The sequence below is a fragment of the Cyrtonyx montezumae genome, unplaced genomic scaffold, assembly GCF_038088225.1.
Source record: "Cyrtonyx montezumae isolate F1298 unplaced genomic scaffold, pur_monq_1.0 scaffold_32, whole genome shotgun sequence".
Taxonomy (NCBI): Eukaryota; Metazoa; Chordata; class Aves; order Galliformes; family Odontophoridae; genus Cyrtonyx; species Cyrtonyx montezumae.
The window spans coordinates 92,688-110,159 of record NW_027072037.1 but is presented as its reverse complement, the minus strand read 5'-3'; the positions used below and the strand labels follow the sequence as shown (position 1 = coordinate 110,159).

The 17,472-nt window shown below is 59.7% G+C and overlaps 1 protein-coding gene across 2 annotated transcripts; it reads right to left on the bottom strand.

Moving 5' to 3' along the window:
• Positions 1-2,005: 2,005 nt before the first annotated feature.
• On the bottom strand, positions 2,006-8,395 carry LOC136053909 (zinc finger protein 777-like). 2 transcript variants are annotated; one of them, XM_065744877.1, is made up of 7 exons: positions 8,336-8,395; positions 7,690-7,986; positions 7,016-7,142; positions 5,629-6,006; positions 4,450-4,638; positions 3,679-3,792; positions 2,006-3,085 (listed from the first exon to the last, which is right to left on the bottom strand). In XM_065744877.1, the coding sequence occupies exons 1-7, from the start codon at positions 8,357-8,359 to the stop codon at positions 2,229-2,231; spliced, it is 1,986 nt and encodes a 661-aa protein (XP_065600949.1). In that variant the 5' UTR covers positions 8,360-8,395; the 3' UTR covers positions 2,006-2,228. The 2 variants fall into 2 exon arrangements, with proteins under 2 accessions (XP_065600949.1, XP_065600950.1); XM_065744878.1 differs by having other exon boundaries at positions 4,459-4,638.
• Between the last annotated feature and the right edge of the window lie 9,077 nt (positions 8,396-17,472).

Genomic DNA, 17,472 nt, shown 5'->3' with positions numbered 1-17,472 from the left:
CCTCTGGAGCAGAGCCCACCCCCTCCCCCAGGCAGCTCCACACTGTTCCCTCAGTTTCTGTTGCTGTCACCAGAGCAGAGCTCAGCACTGCCCCTCTGGGGCATAGTGGGGACCCACACGAGGGACCTCCTGGGTGAGAAAGAAGTGATGCAGCCCTGGGAGCTGTGGGGGTGCGTGTGTAGGTGCAGCCATGCACATGGAGCTGTGTGGAGTGCAGCCCCTGCTCCCTTGGTTCGAGCAGCACTAATACAGAAACATAACCAAGAATGCGTACAGACAAAAACATTTTACTAATTCCACAGCCTGAGAAAGGGATCTGAGATTTCCTACAAAACACTGGTCCCGGTCACAACTGTAAAGTGAATGCTCCAGGCTGGGCAGGAGGGGGTGACCTCTCCTCCCAGGGCTCAGAGGTGTGTGGCTGTACCACTGCAGCAGCTGACTCACGCCCTGCGTTACTGGGATTCACTGTGACAACCAGCATTGGGCCATGCTGCAGCAGAGCTTGCTGCCAGACCATCACAGCCCACAAGGCAGCAACCAGCCCTGTGCCACGGGGCCATCCCACTGGGGACGAGCGTGGGACAGCATGAGAAAGGCCTGGAGCATCTCAGCCACCACCTGCGGGCACAGCCCTGCAGGGAGGCAGCTGTCATCCCATGCACTGCGTTCACACCATGGCCCTTCAGACCTCACAGGTGGGCAGGAATGCAAAATCCAAGGTAATTGGTTCCCTGCCCAGAGAGGGGCTTCGGAATTTCAAGTAATCACATCATTAAATGGAGAACTCAAAGAGTGCTAGCAGCTCATCCGCATGGTGATGCCACCAGGGCTTACTTCTGTGCGTGCTTCGTGTTTCCCAGCCATGCTCACGTGCATCCTGGGGCCACCAGCACCTCTCTGGCCTGGTCTATCCCCTACCAGGCTGCCTCTCCGTGGGACACCTGAGGTAGCTAGCATAACTATTGTTCCATGTGGTTAGTTACAGAGGGATCGTGCCTGGCTTCTTGTCACACTCCTGTGCAGAGCAGCTGAGATAGCAAGACCTGCCTGGACGCCTTCCTGTGCAGCTGACCACAGGGAACCTGTGTTAGCAGGAGGGCTGGAGGATCTCCAGAGGTCCCTTCCAACCCCTGTGCTTCTATGATTCCACATCACCTGACACGTGAACCTGGGGGGGTCCCTGCGCGGGCTGTGCTGCAGCACAGGAGGATCCTACCTGCTACGTTCTAACGTGACTGCCTGAGGTTGGTCGTGGGCTATCAGCCATCCGAGGGCTGGGCTTCTTCAAGGGAAGGTCACTGCTGGGCCCTGACCCACAGCATCCCCGCAAAGAGCCGTGGGCTGCCTTGCTCTCGCTGCCTTCCAGCTCAGTGGGCGGGTGTTCCCCAGCAGATCTCGTGTTTAGTGGATTGAATCAGCAGGATGGGTAACAGGCAAGCACGGCCAGGACACGGGGGGATCTGAGATGCCACATTCTCCACGTGGCATCGTGGCCAAGAAACAGTCACTGAAATGCAAAGCTCATTGGGAATTCACTGTGATTTTCCAGTTTGAGAACCTTCTGTCCATCCACTTAGCATCATTTTGTTTCCAAAACTAGAGCGGTCAGCTCCAGCACCGAATATCGGCTGAGCTCAACAGCTGCTTTCAGCTTCTGCTGGGCTGCAGGAGACACAGCTGCTCATCTAGGGAGGTCAGTTCGGGAAAATGTCATGCATCAGCCAGCAGACACAAACTTGAGAGATGGCAAAGCATTCTGTATCCCTGGAGGCTTCTGTAATCTGCTCCGCATTGTGGCCCAGGCTTTGATTCACTCTGCAACTGAGCAAGGTCCGTGTGACAAATGGTTCACAACCCCCACGTGCAAGATCTGTCCTGATGCTCGGTTTCTCCCTAGGGACACAATTTGGATCTCTCCTATTGTCATCTGTCAGCTGCCTCCCAAACTGCCACCCTACTTCCTTGTGTCACAACAGGCCGGACCTGCAGTTCTCACCCCACCACAGCGGTGGATGCGGCAGTTCTTGAATGGGAACAGATGATGCTCGAGGGTGCCTTCCAACCTGGGATATCACAAGTCTAGGATGATCTGAAGGATGTGTTCTGCAGCAACCACCAGGAGCGCGTTCACTGCACAGCTGTGGCTGCAGCGGGCGCAGAGCTGACACTTCTCAAGTGCCTGGTTTAGTGGGAGGAGCGCTCTGGCCGGGCACCTGCGGGGCTCCTTAGGGCTGGGGCCAGCTGGGTGCTGCTGCAGCAGCCACGGGCTGTGCTGCTTTGGGCTGTTGGCTTTCTAGAGCTCTCTGCCGTTCGTGTATTTGCTCGTGGCGCACGAGGTGAGTTCGGCGGGTGAAGCACTTCTTGCAGGTGGAGCAGCAGTAGGGCCTGTCCCTGGCGTGGATCTTCAGGTGGCGCTGGAGGGAAGAGGGGCACGAGAGACTCTTATTGCAAAAATTGCATTTAACCATACTCCTTGAATGAGTGCTAGGCATCGGCTGCTGGGAGAAATAGGGTCTGGACAGCTCATCCTTGGCCTGGCCCAGCCAGGACCCCCCTGCACGTGTCCCGTAAGCCAGGCTTTGGGCGCCGCCGCAGAGCGGCCTGCACAGCTTCCTCCTGGGCCCCATCCTCAATTCTGGGTGGGTGTTCCCCCAGACCTTGGCCGCGAAGGCCCTCTCTTGCGTGTGGATGCCCTGGTGAAGGACCAAGCGTTTCTTGTCAGTGAAGCTGATCTCACACATGGCGCACTCGTAGGGCCCCTCCTTGGCGTGGCTCCGCTGGTGGATGATGAGGTTGATCTTCAGGCGGAAGCGCTTTCCGCACTCGGTGCAGGGGTGCGACCACTCGCGCACGTATCCGCGCCGGCAGTCGCCCATCAGCAGGCTGTTGCTCCCATACCTGCTTGGCTTCTTCTTGCTTTTGGGCTTGGTCTGCTCTCCTTCTCGACACTTCTGGACCTCTGGGTCAGGAGAGGGTGAGGGCGCCTCCTGTGATGCCACGGGCCCTTCCTCTTTCACCTTGATGCTTTCAGGAGGAGAAGCTGCTTCAGAGGCCTTGTCGTTTTCCAGTAAAAAGGCGTCCTCTGAAAGGACACAACGCAGGCATCAAACACTCACACTCCTACAGCAGAGGTCTCAAAGCGCTGAGCACTCTTCCTGCAGTGATGGAGCCACCAGCAAATCTGCAGTGTGGAAAGGTGCAGGTGCTGCTGCAGAGTTCCTGCCCACGTGCACTAAGCAAACCAGCGCGGTGCCGGGGGCAGATGTGCTGCTCCCAGGAAGGGCCCGGCTGTGTTCTGCTGCAGTGTCACTGGGGCATTGTGCAAAGGGACCCTACAACCACAGTACCAACAACGGCCACAAGGTGTAGCTAGAAAAAAAAGCGACCGGAGAGCACAGTTCTGCAGTACCCCCAGGCTCTTTGCTGCTGTCAAGCTTGTGTCTGTCGGCAGTGCCAAATGTCACAAGCAAATGAGCACACTTCCCCTAATTTCTAACAGACGCATCTCCAACTGGATTCACTCTTTCTGTGGAGATGACAGAGCTCAACACCCTGCCCAGCACCAGACCCCCCTGCCTACTGGGTGGCAAAAGAGAGCTCTGAAACGTTCCCCTCAGTCCTCATCTAAGCTTGCTGGAGCTGCTTCCTGCTTGCTGAGCACCCGGGGTTACTCACCAGAGCCAAACTCTGCTGGGTCCTCTTCCACCTCTGACTCAGGATGACCTTCCGTGCTCGACTCCTCTTTCTGTGCACTCATGGACAAAACATGCATCACCACATCGGGAAATTCTGTTTGTAAAAGAGATAAAAGCAATTTTGAAACACCCGTGGACAGCTTGTGTCTCCTTGCTTTGGTGTGATGCTATCTGGAGATGTGCTGGGAGTGTGCAGAAGAGCCAGAGCCAGCTGCAGCTCAAGAAGCAGTGATGTGCACAGTGAGGCACCGGCACGGCTGCCCTGGGGGTGGGGGGGTCACCATCCCTGTAACTGTCCCAGAACCATGGTGAGGTGGCACTGAGGGATGTGGTCAGTGGGTATGGTGGGGGTGGGTTCATGGTTGGACTGGATTTCAGTTGTCTTTTCCAACCTTAAGGATCCCATGACATCAAAAATGTGCAAAGCATTAACGGGAATTGAAGCCACAAACAAGGATCAAAAGCAGAGAGAGGTCTGGGAAGAAAGTCACCAAGGTGTCACAAGCTGGCACTTCTGCTCAGCACCCTCCTAAACTATCCACTGACCCTAGAGATGGCATTTCTTCCATGCCTCATGTTCAGAACCCTGAACATCTTCCATTTTCCCCAACAGCACACTGACAGCACACCCCAGGACTTCCACTTTCCCCTGCTAATGCTCCTCTAAGCACAGAGGCCAGCCATACCACAGACACTGCTGGGAGACCTGAGAGCTGGGGAAGTGCATCCTCCTGGCACCCAGGAAACTTACTTGTGCCACCTTTCTCGGGGAATTTATCTTCTCCCAAAGCCTCTTCCTTCTGGTCCGTCTCTCTCAGTGTTTGCAGGGGCTCCTGACTGTGCTGGACACATGGCTGTGGGGGCTCATGACTGTTCTGGACACAGAGCTCTTCATTCCTCTTAGTCTGGGGCAGGATGTCTGGATTGGACGCAGCAAATCCTGCTCAGGGACAGAAAAGCAGATGTCAGCATGTTTTGTTAGGAACTGACTACTCCATTCCTCTGCTGAAAGGTCAAACCCTTCAGAATGACCATTCTTCCTTAACCCCAGAGCTGGCAGTTAAGAACAGACACAGAAACATTATCCATGCTCTGACAAAGTGGTGCTGATTTCTTGGCATTATGGTAGGATCCACCCATAAAACAGCACAAAGAAAATCTGAATAATAGAACATGACTTAAAATCTGAAAGGAGAGGGAGAAACCACACCCACGTAACACCTTTTTCTATCTTCTCAGGAGCATTTCAAAAACCAACCTGCAAACAGTTATGGGGCTTTCAGTTTCAGGGTAACTGCCTTTCGCCCTCTGTCAGAGCTCACTCCACCTTTCCCGAAGCTTCTGCAGCCCCAGCTCCTAATTTCAACAACAAACAGCTCTCAAACACAAACACAGCTCCACCTTTGGCTCTGACTGCACCTTTCCAGCATCTCCTACGTTTCTTGCTCGGCCTTCACAATGTGGCAATTATTTTTTCCAACTCCTCCGTGCTGTGGCTCTCCTGACTCCTTCTGCAGCCCCTTGAGCTAGCAAGGCTGCTCCAGCCTCCCCCCTCCATTGCAGGCTCCTACTTCCCACCTGCTTCTCTCACCAAAGCAAGCACAACTGTCTTCAGAAGCATTAGGGCCAATGCATGCCATCAGGTGAAGGATTGCAGAACAGCACAGAGAAGGGCTGGAAGTGCCCGCCAGGTCTGTCCCACTGCTCCAGGCTCTACCTGAGCCCTCCTGGACAGCCTTTGTCTGTCTCCATGGGATTCACCTGGCCAAGCATAAACCTTTCTCTTGCAATAAGATTTGGGCACTCCATGGAGATTTAGGCAACACAATCAACAGAACTCAGAGCAGGTCACTCCTAACAGACACTGGCGTGAGATCTGACAAGGCTGGCACAGGAACTGCCACGTCCCTCTGGCACACATGAAACTTACCCCTGTCTGCTTCCATGTGGGCATCTTCTCCCACAGCCTCCTCCACCTGGTCCCTCTCTTCTGGTGCCTGCAGGGGCTCCTGACGGTCTCTGATGCACGTCTGTGTGGGTTCCTGACTGTCTTTGCATGTCTTCAGCAGCTCCTCACCGTCTCTGCTGCATCCCTGCGCGGGCTCCTCCCTGACTTGGATCTGCGTCTGCAGAGGTTCCTCCCTGCCTGGGCTGTGTGTCTGTGTGAGCTCCTGCCCATCCTGGGTGCCCCGTGGGGGTTCTGCACTGACTTCATTGAGGGTCTGCGGGGAGTCCCAACAGTCTTTGACATAGAGCTCTTCACCCCTCTCAATTCGAGACAGGATGTCGGGCTTGGACACGGCGTAGTCTGCTCAGGGCCAGAGAAGCAGAGGTCAGCATGTTTCGTTAGGAACCAGTTATGCTGTTACTATAGCAAATTGTCCAGCTTCAGAGTGACCATTCTTCTCTAACCACAGGGGCTGGCGGGCAGCCAGGACACACACACCTACCACCTGCACTGACACAGTGGTCCCATGGTGGGATTCACCCGTTAGCACAGCTGCTGCTCAAGTATGGCAAAGACCTGAAAAATGGCGTCCTGAAATCTTAGAGGAGGACAGGTTTTGAATTTAACATCTTCCTCCAACCTCAATGTCAGCAGTGACTTGAAGACATCTGACCAATTGTTATCAGGTTAGTTTAGTTCTGAGGAAGGGGCAGAAAGATTCCTGCTCTGTAGAGATGTCTACATCAGACGGACCATTTTAGGAACAGGTTTGTTGTTTCTACAGAGTACTGCTGAGAAAAGTGAAGTCTCTATTGAGAAAAGTGAAGTCCCAACGTCAGTAACTGCACAGACCAGCACACTGACAGCTGTCCACAAGAAACAGTTTCTGATAAGAAATATCTCCTAGCCCAAATCATCCAAGAACATGTCAAATGTCCTTAGACTGAACGTGATTAAGTTGGTTCTTTACCGAGGCATGTGGAAATGTCCCTGTCACTTTAAATCAGGGCTAAAAAGACAGAAAACAAAAAGTCGTTCAAGATGCAATTATCACACTTCACCTAGATAATTCCTGAGCTGTGCTGGAAGATGGTGGTGACCCCCAGACCATCCTGAATCCTCATACATAGTCATTAAGAACACCGTCACATATGTGTATTTTTTTTATAACAGATGCTGTTTGCATTATTATCACTACTATTAATTATTGCTGCTATACATTACCTATCACTTCCAGATTCTGCTTACTGATAGCAAGCAGGAAGGATGGAAATTTGAGTGGTTCTGTAAGCTGTGGGTGGCCAGTCCCACTGAACAAGAGAGAAACACCCTGAGTTAGGCAGTGGGAGGAGCAGACCCCGAGCCTTACCCAGGGAGACCAGGGTCTCGTAGTTACTCCTCATCACAGCTTTGTACAGATCCTTCTGCCAGCTGTCCAGTCTCTCCCACTCCTGCTCATTGAAGTACACAGCAATGTCATCAAATGTGACTGGCACCTGGAATCACAAATTAACGTTACATGTTTGGTGACTTGTTTGCTGCAACGAGAGATAACTGGAAATGGCACACGTGTAGGGAGTGCCTGGCTTCGGTCACAGGAGCTGAGGGCAAAGCATGCCTGGACACACCAGGGCTTGCAAGCCTTGGTTTCACAGCTGCTCAGCTGCCCCAGCCCATCGCTGAGAGCACTCTGGCATTTCCCAACCCCCTCCACAACCAGCAGTGTGGCATTTGTGCTTCCAGGGGCTGTACACAGTGCCAGCTGCAGGATGCAGCTCCTCAGACAACTCAAGGTGACAGTGGCACCAGGGACAGCGCTGTAGGGACTCGCACAAAAGCAGCAAGCTGTGCTGTAGATACTTTTAAGATGTCCACCACATTTCTGTGCCTTGACGCCCGGAGCAGTGCAGCCCCAAGGCTCATCATCCCAACCACAGCCGTCTGCAGGTGGGGACCAGCCCTTCCTTGCCACCAAGGTGTGAGGGGCTCACAGCCTCAGCACCCACTGTGCAGGGATTGTGAGAGCGGGCCGCACGCCTTTACCTTGGGCACCTCGCCCCGTGTGCCAGGGGGCAGCCGCAGGATCCAGAAGTTCCTGTTCTTCAGCAGGTTCTCCACGTTGTCCAGGCGCTGCTGGAGGTGCCCGTAGTCCTGCAGCAGGTTGCCCAGGGCGGCCAGGTTGCTGCCCAGCTCTCCCACCAGGTTCTCGAAGGCCAGCAGCCGCCGCTCGGCCTTCTCGGTCCGGCTCCACAGCTCCCGCAGCTGCTGGGCCTGGGCCTCGCCCTGCCCCGCGGCCTGAGCCGCCCGCGCTCTGCGGGTGCGTGTGCTCCACGTCGAGGCCTGGCAGGAGAACAGGAGCCACGTGCGGCTGGGACGGGGCCCGGCCCCAGGGGGGCACACCTGGCACAGCCCCTCCCCCCACCCCCAGCGGGGCCAGGCCCCCACGAGCCGCGACCACCTCTCCAGGCCGCTCCCACGCCCCTCCCCCCCACGGGGCCCTGAGGCGGCTGAAGCCCCCCCACCCCGCACGGCCCGGCACCCCCGGGGCCCTCCCAGCTCCACACACCCACGGCCGGCCCTCCCGCTGTCCCCAAACCCCGCCGGGCTGTAGGGGGCCGCTGCCAGGGCCCGCCCGACCCCAAGGACCCCCAGGACCCCCTCGGGGCCGTGGCCCGGGCCCGACCCTCACCTCTGCGAGGCCCCGGTGGGACATGGCCGCCGCCGGCACCGCGCGCCCTGAGGCCGCCGCGCTCCGCCGGGCCGCGAGGGGGCGCCCTCCCGGTGGGCGGGGCCGAGAGGGGCGTGGGGCGCCACCTGGAGGCCGCAGGAACGCGCGGCGAGGGGGGCGGGGCCTATCCGCGGAGAGGGCGTGGCTTGGCAATGTTTGGGGGCGTGGTTTAGAAAGAGGCGTGGCTCACGTGGCGCGCCGGGACCTCGGGGCGCGCTCTGCACTGCGGTGACAGCTCTGTCCCGACCCCTCCACGCAGCGCCCGGGGTCGCCCAGCCCAGCCCTCCTCGGCCCCTCCGTTGCTGCTGTGCCCCGAGGTGAACCCCGCACCGGCACCGGAGGGGCCCGGGAGGACGAAGGATACCAAAGCTGTCCCGAGTGGGGCTGTTCCAGGAGCGGGCAGCAGCAGGTCCAGTGCCCCGGAGCCACCAGGGAGCGACCCATGGCTGCGCCTCGCCAGGTAGGACGGGGCAGCACCGGCTCTGGGACACGGGGAGGGCTCTACCTTGGTTGTAACTGCCAGCACCGGGGGCACAGCGGCAGCAGTTCCCCCCACGCGGGGACTCCCTGCACCTCGCAGCCCCCCAGGGCTGTGTGTTGGGCTCCACGCAGCCCCAGCCCCACGGGATGGCTGCAGAGTCTTTTTGGCCGCTTTGTGTTCTCGGCACGTTCCTGCTGGAGCACCGCCAGCGTCACGCGTGGCATGGGGAGCGTGAGGTTGGGAAGCAGCACCTCTGCAAACAGCAGCGTGTCAGGATGCATCACGTCAGCATCGGAGCGTGAAGCGCACACGGCTGTGTGCACGGGGACGTGGTGGGACTCTTGGTCCTGGATGTGGTGGCAATCAGTTGAGAGCGGATGTGGAGCGCGGGGTCCCAGATCTCTACCAGGCAGTTCTGAATGGGTGTTAGGAGGGCACAGTGCCTGGCGCTGGGTTTCCTGCCTGCCATGTACGCGTGGCATGGACACCTCGGGGACTTTTGTGCCACGAGACACAGTGTGCCACCAGCTCTGCTGCACCCCGATGAGGCTGCAGCCCCTGCCCCAGGGGAAACATCCTCTCTCATCCCTGCAGCCTTGACCAGCGCTGTGCCCAGTGGTGCAACTGCAGCCCCCACGAGGTCGAGCTCTGCGTCGTCCTCTTCAAGGAGCAAGCTGTCCCTGTACCTCAGCCCCATGCCCCATTCCTGCACCAGCCCCATGCCCAGGGGGTTGCTGCTGGATGGATGTGTCCCCCTCCATGGTGCCACCATCTGTGCGTCCGCAGGTGCCGGTGACACTGGAGGAGGTGACGGTGCTCTTCTCGGCGGAGGAGTGGGCGCTGCTGGAGGAGTGGCAGCGGGAGCTGCACCGCGAGGTGACAGCGGCGACAGCGCGGCTGCTGGCGTCCCTCGGTAGGACCCCACGGGCACTGCTCCGGCCTCGGCTGCACATTCTCATCCCCTGAACGGGGACAAGAAGGTGGCACGGTGCAAGACCCAGTGCCCACACTTCCAGGCGAAGACCTGGCGCTCCCCTCTGGCGCTGCAGACGCGGATGGAGATGGAGATGCAGCTGCACAGGAACCGCGAGGACCCCCCGGCAGCGCGTCCCTCTGTGCCATGGTGCGCCTGGTGAGGGACATCCCCCAGTTCCTCTTTGGCAGCTGCAATGGCGTGGGGCTGCATGCTGCTGCCAGCGGGGATACAGCACAGGGATCTGAGCTTCTGGGCGCAGGCGGTGAGTGTGGGGCTGGAAGGGTGGAGGGGTCCACGGTGGTGGGTGGCAGCCACCACAGCCATCGCCGTGGGGATGTTCCCTATGTGCAGGTGGAGCACGGGTGGCTCCAGAGCATTCGTTTCTCAGTGTCCTGGGGAGAGCAGCACCATCGTGGCATGGCATCCCCAGCAATGCAGCGCCCGTGGCACCGCGGTGGGGTCGGTACCGGTACCACAGCACCGGCGGCACTGCTGCGCGGGTGCATTATGGGGGAGCAGAGTGCAGGCATTGGGGTCATGGGAAAAGGGGGATCTCACTTGGGTGCACTGCGGGTGAGGAGGTGAAGAGATGAAGATGGGGACTCTGCCTGTGCTGGGGGAGTGGAGGTGGGGAGTGTGGTGCTGGTGGTCTGGAACCAGGGGGGCCGTCAGTGGGGTGGGGGACAGCGTTTGCTTTCACAGTTAAACCAGAAGTGCTGGCCAAGAGCTCCCCACTACGGAGCCTGGAGAGGTGCCTGGAGGAGCTGCCAAGGGTTGGGGCCGGCCCACGCAGGACCCCCAGCAGCGGTGAGGAGCACCGAGCAGAACTGGGGGGACTGTGCTTGCATGGAGGTGAGGCATGGAGAGGCTCCATGCACATGGCATGGCATGGTGGGGTGCAGTACAGCATCGTGGCACAGCGTCATGGCACAGCGTGGTGTCACCATGGCAGAACGTGGCACAGCGTGGTGTCACCATGGCAGAACGTGGCACAGCGTGGTGTCACCATGGCATAACGTGGCACAGCATAGTGTGGTGTCACCATATCACAGTACAGCATGGCACGCTGCAGCATGACATGGCACAGCATGATACAGAGCAGCATGGAAAAGCTGGGCACAGTGCTCTTGGCAGCAGGATGAACTGCAGATCCCCATGACCGCTGGCTCTGGGGCTAGGTGTCACAACCAGGGCCGTGCTTCTTGAGGCCTCTTGGATATGGGGAGAACCCTTGAGGGGGTTCTGGTTCCTGAGGGAGACTCCCCTTGGCATCCCCATGGGATCAAGTCCTCAGCTGCATTCCCACATGGTCACTGTGGGACCTGGGGGTGTCCCTGAGGGATTTCTGCTGCCCCCATTCTGATGTACCTTCTGCTGATGCTGTGTGCTCTTTTCAGCCACGAGCATTGGGCACAGCCCTCTGCAGGGGCTGCTTGACTGCTTGAGGGCCATCACCATCCCAGTGACATCACGCCAGTCCCCATGGGGGGCTGCCCATGGCACACGGGGGGCTGTGGAGCCAAGTGCTTCGAGGAGCGGGGGCCAGAACCCCTCTGCAGCAGGTGGGTGTGTAGCTGATGGCACACTCCTCTGGGGACACTGCCCCAAATCTTCCACTTGGTGTGCTGCGGCGGATCTGTGCTTGCAGGTGACGTTTGTCCTGTGGGTCCCAGGAGCTCACCCCTGTAGCCAGGTTGGGGTTTTAAGGTGCAGCAGAGTGACCGTGGGCTGCAGGCTTCAGAAGGATGCAACGATGGCACAGGGAGGGTGTTCAGGATGTGGGGATGGGGTACAGGGCCTTGGGGCTGGCTCCTTTTTGGGGTGCACGGTGCTCACCTCCACCCCTGTGCTGGAGGAGCGGGGTGCTCGCGGGATATTGCATTGCTCGGTGCTAGGTTTGTCTGTGCAGGCAAAGCCCTGGTGACACCAAGCTTCCACCGAATGGAGACCTCAAAGTGGACGAGAAGGAGCACATCCATCGGGGACACTGGGACAGAGGAGCAGAGGGGGCTGGAGATGAGCCCGGGTGAGTGTGCTCCTTGGGGGGAGACATAACAAATCCCCCCACTGGGGACGGGAGGTGCCTGACGGGTGGGGGGACAAGGGTCGGTGCCACAGTGCTGGAATGGATCCATCCTAAGGTAGATGTGGTGTGTTGGGTGGGGATGGCTCTGATGGACGTCTGTCCCCTTTCCCTCGGCGTGCCGGTGCCGTGGGCAGCGCTGGAGGAGGCCCCGCTGCGCAGTCTGCTCCGGTGCCTGAGGGCTGTGGGTGGGCCAGCCCACAACACAACCCAGGACCCTGTGGGTGCTGCGTTGGCACTGAGTGGTGCTGAGGCATCTCCCCAACGTCGCCCCAGGGCGGGTGAGCACAGCACTGCGTCCCACCCCGGCGCATGGGTGGGGGGGTTTGGGAAACGCCCCACTCATGGGTCTCTTCTGCTCTCCAGGGACCGCGGAGAGCGCTGAGTGGGGGGACACCTGCCCCAGTGGCAGCACGTGGCCGTCAGCCTGTGTCCCTGCCAAGGGGACAGTGACCAAGAGACCCTCCACGGGCAGCACCGAGCGCTACCCCTGCAGCACCCGCAGCGCAGCCATGGGGGCACCCAGAGCCACGTCCCCTCTGGGCTCCAGCGCTCATCCCGGGGGGGTCCCCACATCCCCACGGGAGCACTGTGGCTGTGGGGGATCCCTGGAGCTGCAGGCGGAGGTGGCACAGCTGCGCACCGTTGTGGCGGAGAAGCTGCACCGGCTGCGCCGGGACGTGGGCACGGCACAACGGGAGGTGTCCCGTGCACGCAACCGCCTGGCACGGCTGGAGCAGGGGGCACGGGGCCGGGCACGGGATGTGGCTGCGCTCATCCGCAGCCGCCGGCGTCTCCGGGATGCCATCCGGCGCCTGGAGGGACGGTGCTGGGCGCTGGAGAGCCGCGCATGGCGCAGCAGCCGTGCGCTCCCCGAGGGCCCCGATGCTGTCACCCTCCTGCAGATGGTGCTGCCGGCGGTGCTGGGTCTGGCGGTGCCTCGCCGCGGGTCCGGAGCAGCCGGCAGCTCTGCGGCCCCACAGGGTTTGGGGGCTCTGTGATGGGGCTGGTGCGCCCTAAACCAGCCCCGGCTGCTGGCTGGTCCTCAGCAGGGTCCCCACTGGGGACGTGTGGCTGTCCCCAGCTCCTCAGCTGGGCACAGTGAGCTCAGCCCCTCCTGCGACCTCTGTCCCCCGCCTGGCAGCTCGGGACCCCCCGCCCTGCAGCGTGCATGGCTCCGCGCTGCAATAAAGTGGGGTTGGTAAAGCCGGATTCGGTTTCATCCATGGCTCTGGGCAGGATCAGACCCCGTGCAGTCCAGGGAGCACAGGGGTAGCTCAGTTCCCTTGGAGCAGAAGGAAACCTGTGCATCGGAGCGCACGGACCCCACCGCTTCCCACCTCTGCCCCTCGGTGCCAGGCAGCTTCTTGGCTCGGGCAGCCCGTGGCCTCATCCCGGTGCCGGCACTGAGCCCACCATGGCACCTGCGGGCACTGCCTGGCTCATCACCGCTGCTGCCTCGCTGCTGAGTGACACCGGTGACATTTCCCGTGTGTCCCCTCTGGGGCTGTTGGCAATGCTGCAGGACGCACCCACACCGCGGGATTTAGGGTGTCCAGAGCATCACCCCCCCCCGAGTGCCCCTCACTCATCCCATCTCCTGGAGTGGGTTTGGGGCTATACACCACTTCCACCCCAGGGCTGTGGGGTTCCAGAGCTGCGTCCTCACCCTCTGACCCCCCCAGCCAACATCTCCCTGTGCTGCAGAGCTCTGGTAGCATTTCATGGCCCAACAATGACTGTGGCTGAGCAGGTTTGCTGCTTGTCTTCGTTAATGCTGATTGGGTAGGTGTGGCTAATTGAGCAGGCATCCTACCTCTCCGTGTTCTCTCCATTTCCTCATTCTCCCCACTGAGTAAATAAACCTCGTGTCATGGGGGTGGATAGGGCACTTGGTGCCACTCTGTCCTTGGGGCACTGCAGCAGGCCAGGCCGGGGGGAGGGCGGGTGGGGGGCACAGGTAAAGGTGTCCAGTCCTATTGGCGTGGATGGAGAGGAAGTGTGGTGCCTTTTACAGCCATTCCCCATAGAGATGGGGACGAAATAGAAGCTGAGTGGCTGAGCAGTGGGGCAGGTGGGGCCTCTGTACCTGCACGGAGGTGTCTCTCCATCACCCCCACCCCACAGACACACACCCTCAGGTTGGTTCGGTGGTTTTATTTGTCAGCTTTGTGTGGTGGTGGGGGGTGCTGCCCCCCAGGAGCAGGAGGTATTGCAGGACCCCCTGGCTCCCCTCAGGGCTGTGGGGCAGTCAGGGGGGTGGCAGGAACCCCGGCTCCATTATGGCCCAGGGCTGTGCTCAACCACTGCTCCTCCTCCTCTCCTGCCCTGCAAGACACAGTGTGGTCACCTGTGGGGACAGTGGCACGGGGTCCCTGCAGGGGTCCCCATTCAGTGGCTCGGTGTCACCAGGGGATGCCATGCTCCCTCTGCGCTGTCACCTCCCCAGGCTCTGGGACACGACTGAGGTGTTGCTGTGTGGGTTTCTCAGCTTCCCTCCCGCTGCGCTCCTGCACACAGCGTGGGAAGAAGTGCAGTGTCAGAGCCATGGGGCGATGGGGAGTGGGTGCTGCGGCTGCCAGCCAGGATGGTGGGGGGGTCCCGCACCTACCTGCCTGCGTGCCTGAGTTTCATCCACGTCCCCAGTGCTCCGGGACATTGAGACGGACTCCTGCAGAGCGGGGGGGTCCTGAGTGGTATGGGGGGCACATGTGTTGGATGCCCCCCGTTTCTCTTGGGGGGTTCTCCAGGGGCACTCACAAGGATGGACAGAACCCCCACTCCCCCCCATGTTGAGGTGTGCGGGGTCGCCCCCTCCCCTCCTTTGTTCCCCAGCCCCTTGCTCACCTCACTCAGCACGGAGAAGCACCCCGAGCACAGCTGGTGTGGCTGCCGCCGGCCCCCGCCACGCGTCCCTGCCTGCAGAGGGAAGGAGTCAGCCCTCCATGGGGACAAGAGTGGGGCCCTCGGAGCAGTGGGGCAACCATGGGGTGTGGTGGGAGCACTCGCACCAGCGTGGTTCTGCCCTCCCAGAACATTCCGTGGTGGGAATGGAGCAAAGCTGAGATGCGTGGCAGCGAGTGGGATGGTGAAGAGAGGAGGATGGGGAGGATGAGGAGGGGATGATGACTCTCCGGACCCAAGAGAGCAGCCCTCCTCTCCCATCTCAACCCCTTGCCAAGCCCTGATGAAATGTTTGCCTGTTGTGCAAGTGGTCGCAGTGCTTCGGGGAGCAAAGGGCCCCAGGACATCCCAGGGCTCCCCCCTACAGCACAGCCCCTCAAGATGAAGGCTTTGCCAGACCTCGTTACCCCTATCCCACCCTTGGGGCCACCCTTGCCCAGAGCAGCACAAGACACCAAGATGGAGACAGCTGCTTTCCAGGACCCTCACCTGCCCAGTGCAGGGTGCTGGTGATGGAAGATGGCATCCCTTGGGGGACAGTGTGGGGATCTTGCTTCCTGAAGTGCTGCTCCCCTCCTCATGACACTTCCCCACAACCTCCCTCCCTTCCTGGCTGCTATTCGCCATCTTTGAACCCTTCCCTTCACCCGCCACCAACCTCTCTGTTCCACGTGAGTGTTTTCCCCTTCTTGGAGTCCTTGGGGTCGGCCATGGCCAGGGCCAGGAGGGCCATGGCGAGGGCACAGAGCAGCCCCAGCTTCATGGTGCTGCGTGGAGCACAGCCCGGCTGCCCAGTGCCGCTGGGCTCCCCCTGCCTGGACCTTGACCCTGATGTTGACATCCACTGAGGGACCTCCCACTGTGGTCACTCGGGGAGGGCAGCAGTGTGGGGCTGGAGGAGCGCAACAAGGCTGCTCCCCTCTGAGCAAGGCATGGGGCAGCTCCCCCTCTGTCACCCCATGCACTGGGGTTGGTTGACGCATCTTTCAGTGCCTCTGCACGACCTCGTCCCCACCCCTGTGACCCCAGGCACCAGTGATCAGTGTGTGTGTGGGGGGGGGACACATAGATGCTGGAAATCCCCCATGGATGGCACTAAGCCCCGCTCTCCTTTGCAAAGATGTGGAAAGGGGAGGCTGCGGCATTCTGCACAACACATCCGTATCTGCTTATATAATGATCCCATGGCTCCTCCTCACAATCTGCCAGACAGAGAACGCTGGGTTTGGGGTTGGGAGAGAAAAAAGACAGTGCTGTGGTATTCCTATTCCTACTGCTCATGGTTTGTGATATTGGAAAGTCTAGGACTTTGCTGTGATGCATCACGCTGTGCTTTGCCGTCACTACAAGAATGCAGGCACACATCACACCAGTGTATGGAATGAGGCTGGAGAGCCACTGGAGCTGCTGCCAGGATGAGCGCACAGAGCGGGTTGGGTTGGAAGGGACCTTAAAGCTCCTGCAGTTCCAACCCCTGTCTTGGGCAGGAACACCTCCCATGGCCTTGGGCACTGCAGGGATGGGGCACCACAGCTCTGGGCAGCAGTGCCAGGACCACCCCGCCCTCTGGGTTAATAATTTTTCCCTCACATCTAACCCAAATCTTCTCTCTTTTAGGTTAAATATGCTCCCCCTTGTCCTGCGACTGTCTGCCGATGTAAAAATCCACTTTGTCTCCTGTTCAAACACAAAACCTTGCAAGATGGAGATGGAGTGGCATTCCTCAAACCAAGGGGTGGCAGAGATAAGCATCTCAAACACAAACCTTGCAAGCCCGAGCCTGGAGGAATGAATCAGAGGGCATCGAGGAAGACAAACAGACTTCATCCCAAAGACCACCTGAAGGAATATGTGACCCCCTAGCAACTAGCCACGCAAGCGTAGAAGAATAAAATGATTAACTGAAAGGAGGAGGGGACTTCAGGGAATTTTAAATAAGACACTGTATGGAAGAAAAGGGAACCATCTTCTTGGTGTGTGTCGTTGGTGGAGCGGAGACTCCCCAGCACACCCAGCGCTGCTTGCTTATTGCTTTTGATTGTAATAAAATATTCCAAAAACTCCGATTGGACTCTGAGCGTTTATGACAGCTACAAAATGCCCTCCAGAGAGCGGCGGTCTCACTGCGGGAGAACCGACACCACGTGTCGAAATAAACCATGGACGTCGTGGGAACAGCGACCAAAATGGCGCCCGCGGCATCCCCCCCCCGCCCCGCATCCCGCGTTGCCATGGCAACCACAGCGCGCAGCCCTCTGCCCCTGTAAACATCCGCCGCCGGACTTCCGGCGCGCCCCGGAAAACGAAAGTGATGCTGTCTACCCACAACTCCACGCGGCGGCTCCCGTCCGGGCCGCGAGGCCACGTGACTCAGGGCCGGCCGCGCGATTGGCTGTTGTTAGCGGCGGCGCCATTTTGTGCCGGCAGCAGGTTGGGTTGATCCGCACCCGCCGCCATTTCTTGGCGGGTTCGTGCGGGATCGGCGCCGCGCCCCACGTGACCCGCGGCGGTGGGCCTGACCTCAGAGACCCCGGGGCCGCTTCTCGGGGCTGGAAAAGCTCGGCCATTTTCTCACGGTGTCCCCCTTGGGCGCGTGTGGCAGTGCCCCAGGGACTGCACCTCCGGCTTGCCTGTGTTCAAGAAACGACCTTCTG

Excerpts from the sequence above, each read along its gene's own strand:
- LOC136053909 (XM_065744877.1), bottom strand. The coding sequence starts at position 8,359 with ATGTCCCACCGGGGCCTCGCAGAG. Across the intron at positions 7,143-7,689 it reads CACGGGGCGAGGTGCCCAAG|GTGCCAGTCACATTTGATGA; the intron begins GTAAAGGCGTGC and ends TTGTGATTCCAG. Across the intron at positions 3,793-4,449 it reads CCCCGAGAAAGGTGGCACAA|AATTTCCCGATGTGGTGATG; the intron begins GTAAGTTTCCTG and ends TTTTACAAACAG.